Raw genomic sequence first — 26095 nt, forward strand, 5'->3', positions numbered from 1 at the left:
TGAACACTCCTGGTGCCTCTGGGACTCGTGTCTAGTCATGGCACAAGTCAGGGAAAGGCATGGAGTCTATGACCTGGGTGGAGGCAGTGCCGAATTAATCTCCAAGGCTGCAGCCCATGAGCTCCTGCATTCGCGTCTTGGCCAGCATTCAGTGTGGAGAGACTTTATTTTCTACAACTGACAGTGTTTTGGTGTGATTTTGATTTGCATTTCTGATTACTAATGAAGTTGAGTAACTTTGCTTTTATAGAGGCCACTCCTGTTTCCTCTTTGGTGAGAAAATTGTTGTTTATTTTTCTGTTAGGTTGTTTGTCTCTATTGTATATTGGATTGTGAAAATTCTGTCAATAGTAGGAACGCTAATCTAGAAACTTGTGGGCTGTTTCTGGGCTCTCTCTTCTTATCTCCGCCCCTCTGTGCCACGCCGGGACTATCCTGGCTCCAACAATGTTGCTTCACATGCCCGTTGATGTTGGCTGGGGCGTGATTCCCACCAAATTTTTCTTCACTATTCTCTTGGGTATTCTGGGCCCGTGTAAGTATTAGGATCAGCTTTATCAAATTCCATGAAAATATCTAGTCAGGATACTTATTAGAATTGTACTGGGGTCTGACATTGAGTTTCCCCCTCCATATAGATAACATACCACTCCATTCAGTCAGGAATTCTGGAATGGCTTCAGAAAATTATTTAATTTTCTTCATAAAAATATATACAAGTTTTTATACAATTATTCATAGTAATCCTATATCTCTTCTTGCTATTATAAAGAGTATTCTTTTTAAAAAATTACATGAACTGCTCATTATATATGTAAAACATTATATGCAACCTTAAAAAATGTTGTGTATCTAGAAATCTTACTACCTTACTAATAATAATACTTTCATTGAAGATTCTCTTTGTATTGCAGTCACATCATCTGAGAATAATGAAGTTTTACAGCTTCCATTCTGATTCTTACACTTTTATTTCTTTGTCCTCTCACAACAAGGTTAGGAGAGCACAGGGTCGAATACAAGTGGGGACAATGGCACTCCTTTTATTTTCCTGATTTTAACGGGAGTACTTCTAATATTTCACCATTGAGAACAGGTTTAGTGTAGCTTTTTGGGAGATATTTTTAATCAGATTAAGAAAGTTTGCTTCTGTTCCTATTTTACTAAAAGTTTTGTCCTAAATGGGTGTTGCATTTATCTAATGCTTTTTCTGCATCTAATAACTTCTTTCTCCTTTACTATTAACATGGTGAATGACACATAAAAATCTTCTAATATTTCTAAACCACTCAGGCATATCTGGGATAAACACATTTTGGTCATGATATACTATCTTTTTAATTTAAAACATCGTTGAATTTTATTTGCTAATGTTTCACTTAGAATTTCACCATTTAAGTTTGTGAGCTTGTCCTATAGTTTTCTTTCTCAGCTTCTCATCTGGTTTTGGAATCAAAGTTACAGTTACTTTTTTTTGTGAGGGAGGGTGTGTGTCCTCCTTGCTGTTCGCTTTGAGTTATATTCTTGATTGGACCTATAAATGCCTTGACAATTTGGTAGATCTTGCTGTTAGAAGAGTTTGGAGATTACTGCTGTGTGAAAATTTAACTATTGGCACATTGTCTTTAACAGCTGTAAGATTTTTTAGGTTTTCTATTTATTCTGGAATCAGTTTGGTAACGCGTTTTGTAGTTATTGTTATGTACATTTGTAGGCAATTTTTAGCATGATGTTATTCACAGTACTCAGTTACTATTTTTTTAAATCTCTGCAATAGCTGTGGTTAGTCCTTCCTATGTCCATTACAGTTTACCTCTGTTTGCTCCATTTTTGATCCAGCTCTCCGGAGAGCATCCATTTTACAAGGCAGGTCAAGGTCCAACATGCAGCTCTATCGATCCACTCTACCAAGTTTCTATCTTCTGTATCATTGACATCTCTTAATCTTTATTATTTCCCTCCTTCTAGTTTTGGGGAGTTTATCCTGTTGCTGTTTTCTAGCTTCATTTTCTGGCTCATTATTTTCTTGGCTCATGATTTCCTGGCTTTCATCTTTTCTGTTGAAGTCTGTCCTCTAAGTCCTACTTTAGCCACTTGCCACAAGTTCTGTTGTGGCTTTAGATTCATTCAGTTCCTGGTGTTTCCAGTTTCCCATTGTGTGTACTTTATTCATTGACTCGTGATCCAATGGGTCTGTGGTATCTGCTCTTCAATGTTTAGGTACTAGCTCTGCTTTTCCTTGTAAAGTTTAACGGTATTACAAAGAGGAAGACTTTACTTAAACAAATAAACATGTGTATACACGCATACACACATAGACACGTGCTTTCTAGGTATCAGAGTTATCTCACGCAAAATGAGCCTCATGGTGAGGAAAGTCTCTTCCTGTCACCAAATATACTCCTGAAGGATGACCCTGAGGGATAAGGGCACGGGGACTCCTGTGCTGTGTTGAAAGTATAGCTTTTTAAGTGGTCTTTTAAAAAAAATCTACAATAATGTGCATGGCTCACTGAATGAACTCTCGTTACCTCTTGGTGCCAGTAACAGCTAGAAAGCCTTCAAAATACTAAACGGCACAAGGACCAAAGTGCAAAGAAACCAAAAACATTCGTAGAAATCTGTGCACTAACACTTCTAAAACAAGTTCTGCAATCAAGTCTTACCATAGCTAGAGTGATCAAAAATCTTTCCAATTAACTGAATTAAAAAGAAAATGTAACAGAAGCATACAAAAGCTATAAAACTATTTATTAAAAATCAATTTTATCTGGGAAAAAAAATCAAGCCTCTTTTTAAAGGTAGATAAAACATGCCCTTGGTGTGTGTGGGATTTGAGGCTTGCTTTGAAGAAGATCTGGTATTAAAGAAACATTAAGGTCTGAGCAGAATGGTTTATATTTACATATAAAAGATTCAGAATACCAAATGAACAATAAAAAGCTTATGAACACAATATGAAATCATTATGAAATGTATTTACTGTGCTTGTAATGATTGCAAGTTTTAGAATCTTCAATTACCTTGTCCATTTAAATACATAAAGAATATAACCAACGTGTTTACTTTAAATTAGGGACTAACCATTGGTAAAATTTCATTAAACAAAAGAGAGACACTTCTAATTTTAAGGAATACAAAAAAGCCAGTGAGAGCAATAAAAAAAAAAAATCCATTATATCTTTTTTGTTGTATAAGCAAAATCTTTAAACACATCTATAAAAAATTCACAATTTAGGATTGTTTGTTTGCCTGTTTTCAACTCTGAGGAGTGTGGAGGGAGGCCAGTTCTGTTCTGAAATCCAGTTCTTACAAGCATCCTTATCATCTATGTTAGGACATCTCATTTTACAGCAATAACTTCTTAGAATAACAGAATATGTACATTTGATTCCTGGATTTTCAGCACAGTGCAAAAAGCCTCTGAGTAGATTCTCAGCCTTCATTCTCTCCCCACTCCCTGTTACCATGTTGCAAAGCACTGCCGCCCTGTCCTTATATCCTCCACAAACACGCAGGCCACCCATCCTGGCCCAAGCACGCTCAGGTAGGAGAGGGATGCAGTGCAAAGAGGAGAGGGATGCTGCGGTCCATCTATTCATCCCTGGCCTTTAGGCTGTACATGCCTGGGCTAAAATACAGGACAATTTTCACCATTCAGAGAGAAAGCAGAATCAGTGACAACTTGAACAAAGTGGAACTAGAATCAGGGCCTGATTTTGCCTCATTCACACCAAAAAACAGCCCTTCATTCTCCAATTTCTTCTGTGTCCCTCTGGAACAATTTCAATGTGTTCTTTTTGCGCTCTGTCATTTGTATGTGTGTTTGTAAAACGTGTATCGCTTTGCATGCATATATTCTTAATCTGCATCCTGTGAGACACACAATCTGTTTCTGACTCTTTTTACTCAGTACTGGTGTTTTAAAACATCACCCCTATTGCCATCAAAAGTTGTATCTGTGGTTCTGGTGCAGATAGTTGTGTGCCTGTAAGCAAATTCATGAAACATCTCAGAACTCCACTTGCCTCATCCATAAAATAAGGACAACATTCCAACACCATGTGACTGTTGCAGAGGTCAGTGGCACTGTGCCTGGTGACAAGGTGTGTGCCCTGCCCAGACCAGCTCAGCCCCAGTGTCAGTGACCTACGGAAATGGTGCTGTAAAGGGCTCTCATGAACTAATGAGACATTAAAAAGCTGTATGTTTATGTAAAAACAGCAACTTTGAAATGTGAGCAGCTTATTCAAAACAAATTTAAATCCATATGGATTCAATTACATTTAAATTTAAATTTAAATCCATTTCGTGTACAAAAATGATCTTCCACGGCTTTCCCTGTTCCAAGTTCCCTGTTGTGCCCGCCTCCACCTCAGGGTCTTTGCGTGGATTCTTCTCGAGCCTCACGTGGTCCCCTGTCAAATGCTACTTTACCCAATACGCTTTCCGGATCTCTATCTCAAACTATCAGGCAATGAATGAAGGGGCCTATGGAGGTGCCTCCCTTGCACATTCCTTTCTCCCTTCCAGCTCCCAGGTGCTCCCCAAACTTCTCACCTGACTCTCTCCCCTCTCCCTTCCCAAACTCTTCCCTCGAACCTCCTCATCACGTGGACCTCAATCTGCATTGGCCCAAATTTGATTTTATTTCATTCCTCGATTGACTTTGCGTCTATTTTATTTATTGGAAACACTGTCCCACGGCTGAGACTCCTAGAGCCTAGGGACAATATTGCTCAGTTTCAGCTCCTCTGTGCTCAAAACCAAATCCCTTCCAGTTAACCTGTACCCTTTCCTCCTCCTTGTTCTTGGTCTGGATGGGGCTGCCCCCAATGCAGATACTGTTCCACGAGCAACACCGCGGTGCAATTCCTGGTTGGGGTCTGGACGAGTGTGGGAGGGCCTAGTGCCCATGGCCTCTGCAGGCAGGGCAATGCTCCAAAAGGTGCCTGCATGAAGGGAGAGCAACTTCTCTGTAGTGAGAACAAATGGGGAATGGCTGTTAGGGTGTAGTGAAATCAAAAGAAAACAGAAGTGCATGAGAATCAATGAAACCAGAAGTAGATGGCATAATGAAGATTATAGGCTTTAAAATAAGCTGACCTGGTTTAAATCCCTAAATATTAGCCTTAAGGCTTTAACTAATCATTCCTTATGAGCATTATTATGGGCTGGACTATGTCCCTTCCTCAAAATTACCGTGTTGAAGGTCTGAAGTCCTGACCCCCAGGGCCTCACAGTGTGACTGTATGTGAGATAGGGTCTATAAAGAAGTGATTAAGTTAAAATGAAGCTGTATGTCTAGGCTCTAATCCAATATGACTGGTGTCCTTAGAAGATGAGGAAATTTGGTCACAGGCCTGTCAGAGGGACGACCTCATGAAGACACAGGGAGGAAACAGCTGTCTACACGCCAAGGAGAGAGGCCTCAGGCAGGAGAAACCAACACTGCTGACGCCTTGCTCTCAGACCTCCAGCCTCCAGAATTGTGAGGAAATAAGTCTGCGTGGTTTAAGCCGCCCAGTACGAGGCACTTTGTTAGAGCAGCTCCAGCAAGGTAATATAGGCGCCGTGCCAAAAACCGTAGACATGAGCAGTTATGTTAAAACGCAAATCCTTCAAAATGAAACTCCATCAGTCGATATTCAGGTTGTCTTTATGACATCTTGTGACAAACCCTTGGGTTTGGGAGAGACCTGATTTTCCCAGATGCATAAAATCACCCCGAAATCCTTGACAGTTATTCTGTCCGGGACCCCCACTAGCTCAAGAGAGAGAAAACACATTCTCTACTATAGTTGAGTTTTACTCATTGATTTATTTAGCCTTTCAAACCCTCAGGCAGGTAGGAATCTCCTCAAATATTGACAACCCCCTCATTTTCCACCCCCAGGGGGTAACTAATTGTCCTTCTCTGTGGCAAAATTTTAAATACTGGGGGCTGCTCTTGCGTCTTATGGCTTTATGGTTATTCTTTTCTACAGGCTAATAACCCTCAGTCCTCTTTCCATTCTCCAAATGACATGACCTCATCCCTGTATTATCTTCATCTCTTCTATATGTCACATTTACTTTGTCAAATTTCCCTTTACAGGTGGTGCCTGATCTGAACACAGGCTGCCAAGGAGGACCCATCTGAGACAGATTAAAACACAGCCACCAGTTCTCATTGCATCTGCTCCTGAGTGTCAGTGGCAGCCACGTCATGCTCCGTGAAAAAGACTGTTTTCTCTCATCCTTCACTTACTCACCGACTTTTTGGACCCAAGTGCAGAATGCTACATTTATTATATTCATCCTTATCATATCTCAACATTTGGATTATAGATGAGTGCTGCAAAATACTTTTAGTCCCTGATAGCTTTAGTTTCCCCATCTGTAGGAGGCGGGCAGTAATGTAAGTGCCCTGCTCGCGGGGCTGCTGCGGGAGTCCAGTGACTTACATTAAATAAAGGCCGTTGAAGGGAGCCCACGCTCACCAGTGCTCATTAAACATCTATTTCTGATGTTATGTTTCACCCAGGTAATGAGTAAAACATCACGGCACACCACAAGCCCTCCTCTGGTCAGCACTGCCCAGCGGCACTCCGGTCACAGTCACTCCATCGCCCAACAGCCCTCAGCTCCTCTGTCCAGGCCGGGTTTGTAGCTTTCTCTGCCAAATGCCTCACTGACAACTAAGGCTGCTGTGTGACCTGCAGGAGGAGGCTAGCCACCCCTCACCAAACAAAGGCCTCCCAGACCCCTGCTGGCTCTGTGCTGGGACCCCTGCTGGCTCTCTGAAGGGCTGGCTCCTCAGGATCCACAATCTGACCTCCAACTCCTTTAAGTCTTTGCAACTGACCAAATACCCAGCAGAACAGAACTGTGTTTCAATCCAAATTAAATTTTGATTTAAATTAAAGTTTGAAAAAGGGGACTTTTTGACATACTGTATGAACTATCCTTAAAGTGTTCCACTTTAGGTAAAATAGACAAACACAACCCAAAGAGTAAAATAGAATATTAATGTCCATAGAAGCTATAGTTTTTATAAATCCTTATTAGTATTTCAGATAAAGTTAAGTCTGAAACGCCCATATTGGTTTTGAAATCGTGTCAAAAGTTTGGGGGGGCCGGCCCGGTGGCGCAGTGGTTAAGTGTGCACGTTCCACTTCGGCAGCCTGGGGTTCGCCAGTTCAGATCCCGGGTGCAGACATAGCACTGCTTGGCAAGCCATGCTGTGGTAGGCGTCCCACATATAAAGTAGAGGAAGATGGGCATGGATGTTAGCTCAGGGCCAGTCTTCCTCAGCAAAACGAGGAGGATTGGCAGCAGTTAGCGCAGAGCTAATCTTCATTAAAAAAAAAAAAAACTTTAGGGAAAAGAGAAACAAAGAACCTGATTTGAACAGAAGTAAAGCACTGGGGATGTGGTTTCTCTTGAGAGAAACTAGTTCAAGGGCAAACTGACTATCTGGTAAAGGGGAGAACTGACTGGAGCTGCATTGTGTGGGAGCTGCTCTCCTAACCGTTCTAAGGTGAAAAACCATTCATTTTATTACATACTGAATGACTTTGCGCAAAATTCATGCAAAGCCTCCTGGTCCTAAGGTTGATTAACCAACTTCTTACTCTAATAAACTCAAAAGAACTAGTTTCCAGTGTTTCATGCAACTCCCAGTCATTTCTTGAAGCATCACCTATGTAATGGAACATCATCCACTTTAATTTTGGAATTCTTTTTCTTGCTCGAAATATAACCAACATGAGGATGGCACTGCTAGTAGGAATTCCCAGAGAACTTCTTAGCAAATGGAATTACTTTTATTTTTCCTTAGCAAATGCTTTTAAGCGTTTACACTTAGATTCATTACACATCTAAGAATAAAAACCCAGAAGCAGCTGAATTAGAAATACGTGCTGAAATTCCTTTGCACTGTTTTTGTTAATGCTAGATAAGCGCTCCTCCAGCTCCACTCCTCCCCTGCCGGCTTCTGTCATAGCAGCCACCACTCTAAAGGGCGGGCGGGGACAGGGTGATTACGCTCTGATGCAGAGGGAAACTTACCACATGGCAGAGCAGTCAAAATTCACCAAAAGCCATTTGTGAGGATTAAAGTTAAATGAATCCGCAAACTGCCAAGGAACAATAAAAACAAAAGGAAGACATTTTAGTTGTTAACGTTCAGTTATAAAACGAGACGCCATACATAACAATTAACAGTTTGTATTCTCAAAGGAAAAACAGCAAGGCCATGCAGAGGAGAAGAAAGTACCTGAAACGGAGAGGGTTGGCATGGCGTCAAGAGAGAAGGTCTGGGCTCGGGAGCTGTCTTGGGCGGCCAGTCATCTGACCTCTCTGAGCCTCTTTTTATTCATTTTCAAGTGGGAATAGCAAATCATTCCCCTGAAACATGAAGCTAATATAGACCTGATTTGGGGGTGAAACACAGGAGGAGGAAGCTTAGGAGTCAGAGAATTGGGGGTTTGCATCCCCGTTCAACTGTTTACTCCACGTGGCCTGGAGTGGGAATATCTGCTTTGTGGAGAAGTAGTGAAATCGCAGCCACCAGCTCCTCAGCACAGCTCCTGAGGCTCAGTAAACGCTCCAGGGCAAATGTTGCTGATTTGTGCTTGTAAAGCCAGCCAGGGGGTGGCCCCAGGGAACGAAGTGAGGAAAACATGGCTACTGACTTCCAGCAGCTCCTGGTTAAGTGGCGAGATCTGACAAGAAAGCAGCCATCAGGATGCAATATGAATCACCTCAGATAGTGCAGTAAACCAGGCTCCCTGCACAGAGGAGGAGGGGAGGGACTCGCAGAGTCGGGCTGGACTGTGCCTCGGAGGTGCCCTGAGAGGGGCATCCCGCGGAACTCGGCAAGGCTTGAGGTGCACTGGACATGAAGGCCACTGGGTCAAGGCCTGACGGGCCTGACTGGCAGGCTTTGAGACACAGCACCAGGCACCCAGGTGATGCCCAGAAAGCATTTGTCAGGAAAGTGAAATAAAGAATCTCATTCTTTCCTTGCTGGAAAGGGCGTGGGGTTTGGAGTAAGCCCCAGATGCTGGCCTTAGTTCTTGCACTGTCTTGCTGAGGATTCCCAGAGCAGTAATTCTCCAGGAACTTGTAAATGAGGGATTGGAATGAGACAGTATCTAGGGCCTTCCTATTATGTGTGTGTTAATCCTAGTCTGGTGTAGGGCTATCACATTCTAATCAAGGGATGCATTTTGAAGACCTTGGATAATTCAGAATCCCAAAGCATAATCCAAGACCAATGTAACAAAGGATGTGGGAGTTTTCTGTCACCCATGAGGTGATACCCAGCCCCTGGCAGCAACATGAACACAGTTCACAGTTCCCTGGGCTCTCCTGCTTTGAAACTGTGTGAGTCCCAACTCATTTCTAATTGGGAAAATTCATAATTCTACTTTTCCTCATAAAATGAGATGTTAATATTTTATATTACATACTTTCAAATTTACATAGTCTAAAGTCACCTAAAATGTATCCCCACTAGATTTCAACTATTAAACTATTTGGAATAATCAGGATTTTGATTCACAGGTACGATGTCTGGAAATTGTACTGATTTGACCTATGAAACACTTTATGCCCACATTTCTTTCAACTTCTTGAACTCTCGAAGTTCTCAGAATATATGTATCATCACAAACAATGAGAAAGTGAAAATTTCATAACTAACCTACAGTAATCAGGGTCACCTCAGGTTTCATTTAATTGATTGGTTTTTAAACCAACATTGCCATAATAGATGAATAACTCTTCTCATTTACCTAAATATTTTCTTTATTTTTAAAGGCAATATCCAAGTTCACTGTACTCCTGACAGTAACAGCTTCCCCTTTTGGATGCCAATTGGTAACAACCATAAACAACTGGCTCTAGCATCGCATCAGTTTTAGGTGCTACCATATTTTCAAGCAGAGAATAAGAGATTTCAACTACCAAGAGTGGCCAAGGAGGGTACTCTGCATGCTCACTGAGCTGTCATAAAGGGTGAGTTCTTGCATTTTTCAAAATGCATGTCCTGGTTTCCCTCTGGCTGATGAACAGGATCCAGGCCCACCCGGAGGCCCATGGATACTGCCACATGGATAAATACATAATTGAACCAGAAATAAAGGCAGCAGCCATTACAAGGCCCCAGTCTGACTGCATATCGTAATGGGAAAATTCGACATCTTCCCAAGGCTTTGTGATGCCTCTTCTCTACTTGGTTCCCAGGGATGAGCACTAAGGAGGCACTCAGAGGCCAGGTGAGCATCAGCAGGGAGTCACTTGGTCAGCAGATGACAACCTCACAACCCACTCTGGGGGAGCAGATTCATTTCCTTCCAGGTTTCAATAAAAGTAATTTTGAGAAAGAGACAGGAAATTACAAGTTTCATTTGCTGATAAAAGGAAACAAAAGGTGAAAGAAGCGCTTTGTTTGTTGGGAATTTTATTAATTCCCTCCTAGGGGCTGGTCTGTTTAAACATCTTTTATTACCAGCTGCACTGTATTCCTCCTGCTGACAGAGAGGAAGGCTCTTATCTCCAGGGAGGGCCAGGACAGGATATTGCAACCCCTTATCTGACCAGCTGAGCAGCAAGGCCCTTGCCAGGCAGGGAGCCAGGCAGGGAATGAGACAGCAATAATGGGGAAAATGGGAACAACTCATTGTTGGGCATGAAATCCTGTCTGCTGCTGATAGGATCTCGCTGCAGTGCTGGCCTCTGTGGTGGTCTGACAATTAGGCACCCCCCGTGAAAGGTGAAACCTCAAGGTGGAGGCTCCTGGGGATGAGAAGACTCATAGTAGGAAAAGATGGTGAAATCCTAAACCTGATACTCAGAATTAGAAGGAACATCTGGCCCCGACCACATCCTGGGAAGAGGCCAAATCCCGATGAACACTTTGCCCCTTCTTCCCCTGAGACTACAGGGGCAGACATTCCTAGTGATATGGATCGTCTCCAGAACAAAAGGTATTTTATATGATACAGAGATTTATTCTTCATTTCCAGCACCAACCACCCACAAAACCAGCTATCAGCAGTGCACTGCAGAGGGCTGGGGTGAGCTCCGGGATCAGAACCCCTCACACACTGCACCCCCACCCACTGTTTACAGAGGCTTCTGGAAGCTCCATTTACCCCATCCCCCAGGATTGATCTAAGCCTGATCAATAAGTAATCACTGAATGAATGAGTGAATAAATGAAAGAATATGATGGAGATATAAACCAGAATGCCACTTTATTTATTACTAGAAAGGGGATTATTCTTTCTAAAGATGGGAACATTTGTATTCTGTATCACTGACCCCCACTTTTCTGGTATTACGGTATTATGAGAATCCAAATTAGTAATTAGAAGGTTGATTGGCAGCGTGACATGAGAATGGAGAGAGGTTTTGAGGGGCAGTCTCTGCAGGTCATGCAGAGAAAAATAGTAATAGCATCTAATGCATGCACAGTGCTTACTGTGTGCCAGACGCTGTTTTTAAGCCCTTTAAATATTAACTCCTCTGATCTTTACAACAACCCCTTGAAAGCAGACGTCACTACTAAATCCATTTTGTGAAGTGTAGAGAGGATATGAACCTGCCCAGGGGGACACAGCTAGTCCTACAGTAAAGCTGGGATTCTGGAAGGCAGTCTAATGCCAAAGACTGCGCCCTTAATCCCTGGACCACGCAGGAGCGAGGTCTCATGAAATCCCTTGCCTCTGAGCACAAAGCCAATGCCAGGGCTCTCTGACTCACTATCTCCTTCCAAAATCTGCCTCTCTGGATTCTTTGTTGCACTTATATCTGAGTTCCTGGCGAGGAGGAACTTCCTGCCCCATGTGCTGCTTCAACAATAAAATCCAGCCTGAGTCTGAAATAATACATCAGAGCACATTCATAAGGTCATTTCTTTGTCTTAAATGTGCACCATGTGCATTCGGCACCCCTGTGGAAAAGCAGAGTACGGGGCGATAATTTTGATTGTTTGTTATTTCTCAAAAGAAACAAATGTTTCAGTTGGCATTACAGGCCACATTTTACAAATTCTGCAAGTGGCCTAGGACATTTGAATGTGTTGGTAGCTGCTCAGTCAATATTGGTTTGGTGAATATCACATTCAGTTGCATGGTCAAAACATGGCTTTCATACTGAACCAGATTATATGGCATTGCAGCTCAGAATTTTAAATTACTCCTCAATCTGAAATGCAGTAATATTTTATTTTGTTCCTAAATATTTTCCCACAGTTTTACAAGCTAAAATCTATCCTGTCATGACAGCTCTGCGCAGGATTTGTGCAGACTGGAAAATAGCTGTAAATGTCAGATGTATTTCAAGAAGACAAGCTGTATGACCAGGAAGTTTCTCAACCTCTGTCATAAGGAGGTGTAATTTCTAATAATCACTGAAACTGGTTTGAAAATAATTTGCTGAAACAAACCACAACGGTGAAAAATTGCATATCACATCTTTATAAGAAGAAGTCACTGATAACATAGTGCTTTTACTAAAATGATCTTATAAAAGAGCACACCCACCTCTACACCATTGAGAAGAGGCCGGAATTCAGGGCAGATGAAGGCGCTGCCTGCATAGGCAGCATCAATGTGCAGCCACACGTCCTCCTTGATACCTAAAGTCCAGAAGAGACTTGTGAGTTCTCAAGTGGATGCCCTGGTCACATGGGGTCTGACAACTAGCCTTGTCCCATCCCAGTGCCCTTCTTGTATGTAGTCTATCAAGAGCATTGCTTGGCCTGATTTCTGGATCCCTAACAGGCTCCTCTGTTCTGAAGGCAATGAAGCTGAGGGCAGAGGTCATGTGCTGCTGGCCCTGGATGATGCCTGGCACAGACCCGGTGCTCAGTGAATGCATGGAAGGTGAGGGAAATGGAGCAATTGCCCCTGATTCTTCAGGCTGCTCCTCTGTTCGGCACAGCTCTAAGGGACCAGCACACTCTAACCCCTGCAGGCTTATTTGCCTGCATTATACCCCAGTTACATCACCTTTCTCTGCTGTCCCCCAACTCACCCACCTGGAATTTTCTTCCAGCTTCTCTCGGCTCACCTGTTCCAGAGGCCTTCCCCACAAACATCACTTGAGGAAGGTTCTAGTAGACAACCCACACTGATCTCCATCTGCCCCACTCCATCCCCACGTGAAGTGAAGTCATTTATTTCACACGTTCTGAAATCATCCCTGGCTCCTTCTGCGCATAGGATTTTTGTTTTCCAGTTGTACCAGATGGCCTTGCAGGAAGGGACCGAGTCTTACTTTCGAAGTGGAATAGTGTCCTGTTTAAATGCACTCCCTCAATTCGAACATATCTCAGTTCAGCAACTGCCTCCAATCGCCCAGCAACCATAAGACCTTATCTCCTTTCTCTAAGCCTCATTCTCCTCCCAGGCAAAGGGAGAGGAAAATAGCACTCATATAACCCCCATGAGGGATCAAGGAGAGAACCATCCTAATGCTCCCATCACGACACCAACACAGAGTTAACGAGAAGTGCACGGGATCATCATGGTTACTCCCTTCCTCAGTTAAGTGCCCACTTAACATGGGCATGAAATATGCAAGCACATTGGAGAGGGAACGGGGTCCTTCCCTTACAGGTGAGGATACTGCCCCAGGAGCACTGGGTGAAGGCCACTTGCGGGGATCTGTGGGGATCAGTCAGCACCTGCCAAGGGCCTTTGTGCTGATTGATGGGCTCACGGTACACTTTTTCATACACGATGCGGGTTAATCACACATGATGCTATGAGGAGTGATGAGCAATTCTTAGCTCTGCTGATAAAACACAGAAGAGGAATTTCAAAGCCTTGATTCAGTTTGATCTTCAGGATTGAAGGGATTAAAGGTTAGATGGAGATCAAATGTGTCCAAGCACATGTGCTATTGCCACAGAAGACCATGGTTCAGTGATGTCGAGCAACCTGAAGAATGTTTTATGGGCAAAGGGGGTCTGGGTTCATCACCTCATGTGGACCAGCCTCACTGGGGGCCTGCAGAGCCCCACAAGGATGCAGCCGTGAACCAGAAAGAGCACAAGCCTTAGTATGATATGGAGTGTCTCCTTGAAAACAACACAACAACTACTGTTGCTATGGCTCAGAAACGGTGTGGTCAAGAGAAACTTCAGATTCAGATGGGCATAAATCTCAAAGCAAGTCTGTGCTCTCCATGGCACTGTTTGGGCAGTCCCAACATCGCTGGTGAGGGAGCCCCATTTTCTGTCAGAGGAGCTTTGATGGAGTTTGAGATGCCCGTGTCTGTATTCAGTTCAGGCTGTGGGATGAAGGGCTGAGGCAGAGCAGGATCCCAGGGTCTGAACGCACAGAGGACTCACGAAAGACACAAGCCATGAGGGCGGGACGAGACGGACAGAATGGAGAAGCTGCAGACAGGCCTGTCTTTCTCCCTCACACCTATGTCCTCCTCCCTCAGCCACCACCCTTATGAGGGAACGTTTGTTTCAAAAGACAGTAAAAACCATAACCATCAACATTACCCGGGCCTCCTCCAGGACAGACAGAGGGGAGAAGATCTGGCCCAAACCCCAGGAGGGGGCCAGAATGATGCCATGCCTCAATTCTCCGTCACTCCAGAGTGCATGGCAGACTCGGGGAGGGGGTGGTGGGTAGGGAAGGAGGCCCCAGAGGAAGGTGTGCGGTGAAGAATTAACTTTATCAGGGCCAGCCTGGTGGTGTGGTCGTTAAGATCACACACTCCACTTTGGCAGCCCAGGGTTCATGAGTTCAGATCCTGGGCATGGGCCGACACTCTGCTCATCAAGCCATGCTGTGGTACCATCCCACATATAAAACAGAGGAAGATTAGTACAGATGTTAGCTCTGGGACAATCTTCCTCAGGCAAAAAGAGGAAGATTGGCAACGAATGTTAGCTCAGGGCCAATCTGCCTCACCACAAAACCAAAAAGAACCAAAAAGAATTAACTTTATTCCAAAAGAAGCCTGGCCTTTGCCATCAGCTCCTGGGAGGTGACCTCTAAGCCCTGGAATGCCCTGCCTGGGTCTTTGGCCCGCAGACAGCGTAACAACAAGATTTACGATGGGGGCTTTGGGCCACGCCACGTCACTTCTGACTTCTGGAGGAACTAGAGACTACAGGCATCAGCCAGACCTCAGAAAGGGCTGGAGACTGAAGGGCAGCCATGTGGTTAGTGTGTGACTGAGCCCAATACAACTCTGGATGCTGAAGGCTTGGGCGAGCTTCTGTGGCAGGGAGGTGCCCACTCCATGCGTGTCATCATGCATCTTGGCTGGGGGAGTTAGCCAGCCATGAGCCCCTGGGAGAGGATGACCAGAAGCTCTGAGTTTGGGCCCCTCCCACACTCCACGTGACTCCTCCCTGTAATAAAGTGTAACCATGAACATGCTTTTAGGGAGCTCTGTGAGTCCTTCCTGTGGATTATCAAACCTGAGCCTGGTTTTGGGAACCTCTGAACTTGGGATTGGCATCAGAAGCAAGGGTGGTCTTTGAGGGACTGGGTTCCCTCTGACCATTTGGTTGGCCTAGAATTCCCGCAGAAGGAACTTACAGATGCTCATGGAGAGTAGACTCCAATTGGGCTTCTCTCCTTTCCACAGGGGCGTAAAAGCCATTGTCACCACCTCTGCATCTTGTGTGTCACACGTGATCCACCGACAGCACGACCTGCCTTCGGGGCCTTCTGCATATGCAGGTGTCTCTAGCAGTCAGGCAGGCACTGAGACCCCAAGGCCAGAGCACAGGAGTTGCATGCCCCAGGACAAGGACAACAAGGTCAACAAGGTCAACTGAGGCGAGGCCGCAACAGGGAAGGGGCAGCCTCCACACCTCTCCTGGTACCAGTTTCCTTACAAGGCTTGCAGGAACAGTAGTGGCCCGGGCTCACTGCCCCATCTGCTGCATCCCCCTCCCAGCCATCCTGGTGCTGCAGCCGGATGCGGCTTTGGCCGCCTGGCCCGCCCTGCGCTCCCTTTCTCACTCCCCGGGACCCCTGCCCTCAGCTCCCCTCTTTCACACCTCCCACCTGTCTGCCTTCAACTCTCTGCTTTCTGTGTCTCATTGTCTTCTCAATAAAACCTGCAGGGAAATTCAACTGATCAGTCCAAGTGAACCAATCGAAACAGTCTGTCTGGCTGATCATTTTAAAAGGAGCTAAAAAGAAAATGCCTTTCCTAAAGCAGCAGTTTAGAGAAAACCATCTTTTGATGTGTCCTCTTTGTCAAATTCTGGTGGATGAATAAGTTATCTGAATTATTTTAACGTTTATTCTAATCATACTGTAGAACAAGGTCACCTCAGGATCCCAGAACAGTTCTGTTTGAAGTTGAAGAACGCTAAATATGTGGTGATAGTCAAGTAAATGGTGTCAGAGGAGGGGAAGTAGGTAAAAAAGTGCTTGCTATCAATGGGTAGTAATAGCGTCTCAATAATAAACACAGTAATCAAAATTCCCCTCAGCTATGAACTTCGGCAGTGAATGGAAGAGTTTGGGCATTCACCCGCGTGAGCTCCCTCAGCCAGCCCCAGAGCAGCCTCTGTGATTGGCACCAGACACATCACAAATCAAGCTCTGCCCACAGCCCCTAGACCGGGAGCAGAGGGAGCTCCAGGACAGCAGAACAGCCTGTGCTGGGTCCCCTCTGTGAGCCGTGAACGACAGGTGCATCCGGCTGGCTGTCATCTCTCCAGGCCAGCAGGCGGCCAGCCCTGGGGCTCCTGGGACCACAGGGCCATGTGGGTTCTGCCTTGCAGAAGACTCAGCCCTCTAAATCTGATAGTGCCGGGAATTACATCAGCCAACCACTGTCCAGGACATCCCGTTCTGAGCCCGACATCTGAGTCAGGCGGGCTCCAAGCGACTTGGCCCAGCTGACAAGTGCTTGCAGCTGACGAGGCCAACGCCGTGGCTGGAGTCCTGAGTCGGCCATTTCTGTCCCTTGTCCCCGGCTCCAAGCCATGCACAACTGCCTTCTGCCAGCTGTTCTTACAGATGTCTGCCACAGGTCATAAATGGTGGAGCAAAAACCTGTGGGTGAATGGGCAAGACTACACCTGCAGCCACTTAGCAGGGCTGGTCACAGACACCACCTTTTGTCCACCACCTTTGTCTCACACACTTTCCATGCATTAACTCATCCTCTAAAGAGCCCTGTGAGGGAAATGTTTCATTTTACAACTACAAGCATTGTTTTCCTCTCCAATTACAGATGGGGAAACGAAGCTCAGCACTGAAGGCACGTGGCTTTAAGTGTTGGGCCAGGGCTGTCACCTCAAGGCCCTCAGGATGGGACAAGAGGGTCTGCTCCCCTAAGTGTGACCACAGGCAGATCCCAGGTTAGGAGAGGCGAGAAACGTGCCAGGGTTATGCAGACGGGGCAGTGAGTTCCCATGATATCTGGCCCAAGCCACGGGTATGCCGTCTGAGGGACTGAACGGTCTTCGTGTGACACTCAGACCGTTCAGATGATCAGCTCCACCATCTCTGTGGCAGCAGCTGTGGGAGTGGAGCATGCTCACTCCCTGAGGGGCAGAGAAAGGGGAGGTCCGTGAGCTGGTGCCCCTGCCCAAGGAGAGGTCTCCCGTCACAGAAACCCCTCCCGGGCCTGCTGGGTTCCCAGAGCCACATGTTAGAGGGGGAAATTTAGAAATGTGGCTACTTATCCATGGTCTATCTTTTGAAAACTTTGAGTTCTCATCTCTGTGAGAAAACCTAAGGGCTCTAAGTATGGGAGGAGGTGAGAGAGGCCCAGGGAAACACATAGAGCACAGACAGTCAGGTTTTTACATTGATTCGCTTAGTCACTTTAAGCAATTTGCTTAACTACATTCACCAATTCCAAAAAGGCTAAAAATGATATGCCAGAAGATTTAATTTTAGGATAGCTAGTTCTCACGTGGTGCATATACACCACCCTTGTGTGAGGGTGCTTGCTCCAAGAGTCTGAAGAGCTTATTCTCCTCGACGGGGCAACAAAGCCTTGAAAACTGATATCACTGTCCGATGTATATTGCTGGGACAGTTTTTTCTTCTGGCATGTCAGTCTAGCTAAGCTCAGCTCTTGTCCAATTAGCCCAAAGAGTCTGCAAAGATCAAGCTAATGAGGTTTGTGTTACTGCAAATACAAGGAGAGTTTGGCAAACCAGTGTAATATTAAGTTTTATGATGTTAATATTATATTTTTATTAACATATAAATATATTATTATATAGTAATATATTTTATATTACGGTATGTAATATGCTATAATGTTACTATTACAGAAGAGGAGACCCCAAAAAGGAAGATCTACGAAGTTCCTACATATTAAGAACATTCTCCAAAAGAAAATTTAATTTGATACTTACAGATAGGACCCACTTCTAAGAGATTATCAAACGAGCAGCAAGATGTGGTCCCCAGTGTAGCCACCACCTGTGGAGTGAAAAACAGACCTCCTTTCAGCTCCCACTTCTTAGTCAGTCCCGTAACCTCCATGTGCACAGCCACTGCCCCCAGGGGATCCCACAGACTCTAATGTGGTGCTCGATGCAGTCTGCTAGATGAAGATGGAAACCTATGAAGGCACATTGCATCTTTGCATGGAAGCATCTGCACAGGTGGAGAGAAACAGACCTGCCGACAGAAGTCTAGGCTGTGGTTAGAAACGGCATTTGCACAAGATTTCCTGTGGTGTTGGGGGGCAAAACCGAAGCCCCTGACCACATGGACAGTATTTCCTGTGCTCTGTTTTATTCACAGTACAAATAGTGACTATAAGAATATCATTCCTTCCATCAAGTAGAAAGTCTGTATTTTTTCCTTTGGGGGGTATGTGTGTGTGTGTGCATGTGGGCATGTGTGCAGAGTGCAGAGCAAGCACACCGGCAGTAACATGCATGCCAGCAGGGCTGGTGCTGCTCAAGACACTGTGGGATGCACTTCTAGAACTGCATCTGGGGTCAGTTCAGAGCCACCCCAGGAGTTTGCCCTGGGGTATCACCCTCTAGCTTTCATCTGCTGCCTTTCTTTCTCTGAACCATACTGTTCCCAAAGATTAACTCCAACCCTCAAAAGATGAAGATTGCTCTCCTAGGGAGATTCATGAGAAAGCCCCACCAAGGCTGAAAATAGCTCTTAAAGGAGTGTTCCAAGAAGGCGTTCCACGCTGTTGGCCACACAACTGGGAACTGTGGCCCAGAATTCCAGGGCCTGTTCTTGCTCTCTGAGTACCTTGTAGCGCTGTGATAACACGTGCACAACCTGACGTCTCATTCCCACACACAAGGCTATCTCTCCCTCTAGATGCATGAAGCTCTTGAAACCAGGGTCCGCATCTTATTTCTTTATATTGCTAGGAATTTGCACTTTGCTGGACGTGGAACAGGTGCTGAAACATATGTGCTGAATTCAAACTCTCTCCAAATGATAGAAAAGTCCATTACATTTACAAAACCAAAGAGCCTAATTGATTTGCTTGCTGAGCGCTGTCCGGATAATGAAATTTCTCCTTTGAAGTGATGACTGTGAAATTTCATTCAATCTGTTTATCTTTCTTTTTTCGAAGACTGGCACTTGCACTAACATCTGTTGCCAATCTTTTTTTTATCTTCTTCTTCTTCTTCTTCTCCCCAAAGCCCCCCAGCATACAGTTGTACATTCTAGTAGTAGGTCCTTCTGGCTCTGCTATGTGGGGTGCCGCCTCAGCATGGCTTCATGAGCAGTGCCATGTCTGTGCCCAGGATCTGAACAGGCAAAACCTTAGGCCGCTGAAGCAGAGCACATGAACTTAACCACTCAGCCCCAGGGTCAGCCCCCAATCTGTATATCTTTATTGAGCCCTCACTAAGACTCCACGTAACCAACGTTATGTGTCCTGAGAATAGAGATGGACAGGTGAGAGACTCACTTAATCTAGTAAACTTGAGAACTGGGTTGGAGGCCTTTGTGGTTCCATTTCATCTATGATCAACTGCCTTTGACCTGAAAACGAAATGCGTCTCTCAGAGACAGTCAAGTGTTCTTGCCAAGGAAGCATTGTGTCTGCCCTATGGAAGGGTCAGTTGATGGGCTCTGGCTCTCTGCTCACACAGTTGCCTGGATTGGAGAGTGGTCCTGCTCGGGGACCAGAGTTGTCCCCTGCCCAGTGGCAGGAAGTGGTTCCAAAGCAGGTCCGAGCTGCACTCTGGCAGGACTCATGTATCAGTGGTGTGTGACCAAGGGGAGTCAGGCCCCCAAAGGGATTACTTTCAGCATCAGCAGGAGCAGAGTGTTTTAAAATGTTTTATTCTTATTCAGGCATGGTGAGGTCAATAGATCAGGAGACTATTGCCATTGAAGAGATAGCATGTTGTGCTCACAGTTTCCAAGAGGAGGTGGCATACGGTGCCATGCAGGGCCACATGGGGAATCACCAGGGTAGGTCAGGAGGCAGAGGGAGTGAGGGGAGAATGTAGGCAAGAGACTTGATTGGAGTTTCTGCAGAAAGGAATAGGTGAGGCAGGGTAAGCAGGCTTAAGACCGGCTAGAATTATTTTAGGGGGCTGTGGGGTGTGGGGCTGTCCCTGGTTGTCTGACACCTACCTTGGGATGATCAGGGCAGGTGGGTAGTGGCCTAGAGTGTAAGAGCCTGATATAGGAGGCAGATGGGCCATGTGGCCTCTGGATTGCTTGGTTCACATATGAAAGGCTCACCTGTAGGCAAGTCCTTTACTAACTCTAGGAATGGGCTAGCCCTGGGAGGCGCAGTCCCTCCAGCCTCCTCAGCAAAGCTCCTAAGATGTCAAAGCATCAGAAACACAGAAAATAAAAAGGCATGATGAATGCACAGACATTTAAGCCAAGCACTTGGGACAAAAAGAGCTGGCTTGGAGGCCCAGCTCTGCCTCATGTTGGCATCTCACTGGGTTTCAGATTTCTCATAAGCAGCACAAATGCACTGCATCTGGGCCCTGCCCATTCTATGAGGTCTCAGCAGGTTTAGATGCTCCACACCCAATACCCTCTGTGGCGCTCTCAGCACCCCTCGTCACCTCTGTGTGTGCCCCCCCCATTTCAAGCTTCAAGCATTCTCCACTCTTGCTTCATTTTGACAAGATGAGTCACTGAGTAAGAATTCAAGTCAGTGTGCTATTTTTCTCAGGTATTTGCATTTCTTCCTGATACATAACTAAATACTAAAGTGCTTTGTCTACGGCGCCTGGCTTACTGGGTAGAGCATGGGACTGTTAAGATGCTTTGTCTATGTTATTAAAAGAAGACTAAAAATTATGTAGTTTAGAAAAACTACAGGATGATTCACTTATCTTAATATTGCTTGAAATTTGTTTTCTCAATTTTCAGAGTCTCTTAGGAACAATGTATCTGTAGTTCAGCAATTCCTTCAGTTTCATCTCATTTTCCTCAGTTAAATTCTAATTGAATTAAATGCAATAACTTCTGATTTTCAAATTACATATATAGTAAATATCCTCTTGTTTGAATTATTTTCTATCTATTAAAGTGCACACAGAAGAGCGTCTAGAATGATGTTCACCAAATATTAATACTGCTTATCTCTTAAGATGAGATGTTGGTTAATATAAACCTTTATTCTTAGAGTTTTACATGATTATCGATGTTTTTGTTCTGAGCATGGAAAATTTTTGTAAAAACAATAAAATCCTGCCTTGTCCTGGGAGTGGCCTCCATTGAGAATAAGAATAGGGGACATTCTCTGAGTGCCCGCTCTGCCAGGCCTGGCACCGGGAGCTTGGCAGATGTTATATTCAATCGTCACAACAACCTTATGAGTTGGATATGTGTGTGTTCCCTACTTTACAGCTAACCTAAGTGAGACTCCCAGAGGTGGGTCCGAGGACACGTAGACAGGCAGGAGCAGACCGAGATGTGAACCCAGGTGTGGTTAGCACTTCTTGTCCTGCCAGTTAAAGGACCCAGCACCCAGGGCCATGCCACAGGCCCTTCCAGCCAACCCAAGCCCTTTGCCACTCACGAGGGAGGCCCGTGGACAGGAGTGGCAATCGTGGCTTTCAGCGAGGATGTGCCAGGCTGGCGAGGTGATGGGGCCCTGTGTGCTCAGTATTCTAGATGACTAAGAGTCAGCTTGTCCTAATTCTCAGAAGCCACTTTAAAGCCCAGCACCTGCTCTGCTGAGGGCTCTGATTACCTCGGCTCAGCTCAATCACACTAACCTGATTTCAGCCGCTCTGCAGAGGCATAATCACATTTGTGCAAGGGGCGGGGGGGAGGAGGACAGTGCAGGCGCCCCATCTCTGAGAGCCCACGGCATTCCTGCTCCCGAGCAGGCGTCCCTTTCCAGAGGTAGAGCCTCCTCTACTGCCTTCCTTGCCCATCAACTGGCCTGCTTTGCTCAGATATGTGCCTCTCAGGCACCACCCTCTGCCTTTGGCCTGACCTTAGCAAGTAGAGAAGGCAAACTATGACCAACGCGAGGAAGAAAGGGGAACTTTCACAAGCCCCAGTGGAGTTCATGGAGGGCAGAGATCCAGCTCTCTGGGTTCAAACCTACCAAATGTGCCCCTTGCTCTCAGCAGTGGGTCTTGAATTTTGAGGGGTCTGTAACCCCTTTGGGAATGTAGTGAAGGTTCCAGGTCTACATCTCAGACTTGTGCATAGAGTGATTGTGCATGCGCAGAATTAGAACCACTAGATATACAGTTTCAACGGAACAACAGGACAATAAGTCAAAGCTGAAGCTACAGCCCCTCTCGGTCTGGACCAGCCTGTCTCTTTGGCTTCACTGTCCCGTGGCTGCCTGTTTAAACTAACAAACTGGCTGCAGCTCCTTAACTATCCTATGATCTTGCACAGCTCTACCTTTGCAGTATTCTTTTCTTCAACAAGAAAGGCACGATGCCTATGAGCACTACCTGCATACCCTCTAGGGCACGGCTTATGCGCTCTCTTAGCAAAAGGCTTCCCTGATCTCCTCTATAGAGCTAAGTGCAGCCTCTACCCCTTCTCTACGTGCATGCTTTTCATCCAATGGTGCAAAGATTGGGGAACACGTCTGTCTTCCCACTGAGAACCATCCCATGTGGAAAGGGACCATGGCTTTTCACAAATCCCCAGGGGCTGGCACAGGAGGTGATCTGAAGGAAACCTGTTTGATGAGTGTAGGAACATGTGTGTGGATGAACCAGGAAGCTTCCCTCTGCTCCAAAACACAGGACTGGCCCATGTCTGTGGCCTCTGTCAGCAGAACGTCACAGATGCCCCAAATACATTTTGCTCTAAAGAGCAAAATTCCAACAGTGGTACATTCATTGGGTGCCCCATCCTCCTCTAAAAGAATAAAAATTTGGTTTTGTTCCTCTGGACAAAACAGTGGTCTTCTCTTGAATGCTTTGTATCTCTCCTTCTCACTTGGCTCCTTCACTTAAGCATATAAATATCATAAATCTCTCATTTCAGCACAACTTCCATTGTCCCAGCATTATAGCTACTGCCCTACTTCTCTCCTGTCCTTCACAGGCAAACTTCTTTACAAGGGAATCTATTCCTGCATTTCTCATTCATTCATTAGCCCAGTGGAATCTGAATTTCACCCCTGGCCACCCTGGTAAACCTACTTCTATGAAGTTCACAAATTACCTTCTCTTAGCAAAACAAGTAAGGTGTCTCTCAGTCCTAATATCACTTGGCATCTCCAGCCTTCAGGATACTCTCCTACGGGGCTTGGTTCCCCCACCTCCCTGATTCTCCTTTTCAGTTTCCTTCCCGAGCTCCTCTCTCTCAACCCACCTTTAAATGTTGATGTTCTCTCCTAGGCCTCTTCTCTCAAGTAGACCCCGTGGACTGCTGCATCATTCCCAGTGACTTTGGGACCACCCAAACTCATCTGTGTGTCTGGTTCAGACCTCTCTTCTTACATGACCTCAACTTTCTTGGGAGACATCTCTGCTTACAAGTGCAAACCTTCAACTTGTACAAAAATGAGCTTGTCTTCTTCTCTCCCAAGCCTGTGCTCCTTCTATTTCTTAAGCTCTCTCTATATCTCATAGCTCAAGGAATGGAATAGCAGAACCATCTAAGTGAGAGATGTGGAAGTCATTCTGAACTCTTCCCTGCATTCAATTAGTCACCGATTCCTTCATCAATGTTTCTTGAATCCATTCCTTTCATTTCACATCCATTGCCATCATTTTCATTCACATCTTCCTTATCCTCAACTAATTGTCACAGAGTATTTAATCTCCCTGCCTCTTGTCTTGCCTCTCACCAATCTCTCCATCACACCAACCATCCTTAATCATTTTCTTTTGCCCAGACACATGTGATAAGTAACTTTTACATCACAAATACACTCCTACAGGTAAATCCAGATTTTGATAGGACTCAATGAATATTTTTCAGATAAGTAATGTTGCAAAATAATTCATAATCTCTGCAAGTTTTGGCTGTTAATTGCTAATGACCACTCATAATGGTGGATGGATCAGTATGATAGCCATGAGAGTGACAGCCGCTCCACGTCCCACTCCCACCCCTGACCTGCCCAAGTAAAGCTATTCAAGTATGCAATGTTACTTTTATAGGCTAGCTTTGAACTGATGCAAACTGAAAAAAAGAACCCCAATTTTAGGCCTTTATTCTAATGGACAGACAACTTGAGGCACATTTCACCAGGAAACTCTATGTGCCAGGCCTTCACAGCCCCTCAACGTGCCCATTGGCACATTGAAAATACAAATCTGGTTGTGTCTCTCTTCAGCCTAAAACTCCTTCAGTGAATGCCCACTGCTCTTTGGGAAAAGCCCATCTTCCTCATGGGCTGGTCCCTGCATGGCTTCCTCACCACCCACCTCCTACACCCTTCCATTCACCTCACAGGTCCAGGCAATGAAGGCCCTCACAGTTGTTCAGAACTGCCAGTGGCTCTCTTCCTGCCCCTCCATGGACAATAGTGCAATGTGGTGCATGAAGCAGGAGATTTGGAATCACATCATAGCACGACCTGCCTGCTTTATGGCCCTCACAAATTCCAAAGTCTCTCCGTGCATCAGTTGACTGCGATACCATAGAATGTCATTGCAATTTCCTTTCACTAAAAGGTTTTTTTGCCTAAGCTGCCCCCCAACTCTTTCCCTTGACCTCCATCCCTCTTCTTTCAAGACTATTGCTCCTGCGGCAACTTTTCCCTGACCCTGTCTTCCCACAGTGGAATTGCTGAAATTGCTTCTAGCACAGACCACACTGCACCTTGTCACAAACGACCGTTCACTTAACGTCTCTGTCTAGGCAACAAGATCCCTGAGGGCCCCCGTTCATCTCAATACCCACAGGCCCAGCAGGTAGTGGGTGCTCAATAAACATTTGTCACACGAATGACTAAGTAAATGAACATGGAATTGTTACATATTCCATCATGATAAGTTTAGAAATATAGTGACTAGAAGGATCTGGCACCTCCTGCTGCTAAGACCATGAATTTGTCCACCTTTGGCTTGAGAGCCCACCAATGAGGATTATAAATTGTAGTCAATGTAGATGCCTCCTAAATGACATATATAAAATGTCCCAACAAGGGCCTTGGCCACCCTGAAGAGCTCACAAATGATGCTTTATTTCAAAGTGCTCATAAACACAAAGGCACAGAGGAGTGGCCAGAGCAGAAGACTACACTGTCTTCTGAAATCCCGTCCCTAAATTATGACAGCATTTGATTCTTCTTTCTTTTGTGTAGTGTCATAAATATGTATGTGTTTTTAGAACAACTTTTTATGGAAAATATCTGAACAACAAAGACAATAATAATTGTTTTCTAATGATTCCTGAGGGAAGACCACAAAAGCTTATACGTTATAAAATAATTTGGAAAGAAGAGACAAATTTCTCTCTCCTTCTTTCTCAGAATCCCTACAACTTTCTGTATCATTGTATTACTCAATACATACATTTGAATTTTTATCAAAGATGAAGGAGAAAAATACTGAAAGAAATTAAAGCTATTGACTTTGGAGAGGGAACATCACGGGTGAGGAGGAGGGGATTGTTCAGGTGACCCCTGTTTTTGGTGCTGCCGTTGCAGGACACACAGAACTAATTAACTATGAAGCTAGGTGTATATATAACTTTAATTA

The 26095-nt window shown here is 45.2% G+C and overlaps 1 protein-coding gene and 1 long non-coding RNA gene across 6 annotated transcripts in view; one reads left to right on the forward strand and one right to left on the reverse strand.

Annotated features, from left to right (window-relative positions):
- Positions 1-7080, forward strand: part of LOC139082776 (uncharacterized) — a 28224-nt gene extending 21144 nt beyond the window's left edge. Inside the window, exon 5 of the long non-coding RNA XR_011539002.1 lies at positions 6098-7080. This is a non-coding gene — a long non-coding RNA (uncharacterized lncRNA). The remainder of the gene's footprint in view (positions 1-6097) is intronic.
- Positions 1-26095, reverse strand: part of DDC (dopa decarboxylase) — a 90207-nt gene that overhangs the window by 16074 nt on the left and 48038 nt on the right. For all 5 annotated transcript variants that reach the window (XM_070615602.1, XM_070615606.1, XM_070615603.1 and 2 more), the window contains exons 7-9: positions 18359-18425; positions 12537-12631; positions 8053-8120 (exon numbers count right to left, since the gene is read on the reverse strand). In XM_070615602.1, coding sequence (XP_070471703.1) covers positions 8053-8120; positions 12537-12631; positions 18359-18425 — 230 coding nt within the window. The remainder of the gene's footprint in view (positions 1-8052; positions 8121-12536; positions 12632-18358; positions 18426-26095) is intronic.

Source organism: Equus przewalskii, chromosome 4, assembly GCF_037783145.1.
Source record: "Equus przewalskii isolate Varuska chromosome 4, EquPr2, whole genome shotgun sequence".
Taxonomy (NCBI): domain Eukaryota; kingdom Metazoa; phylum Chordata; class Mammalia; order Perissodactyla; family Equidae; genus Equus; species Equus przewalskii.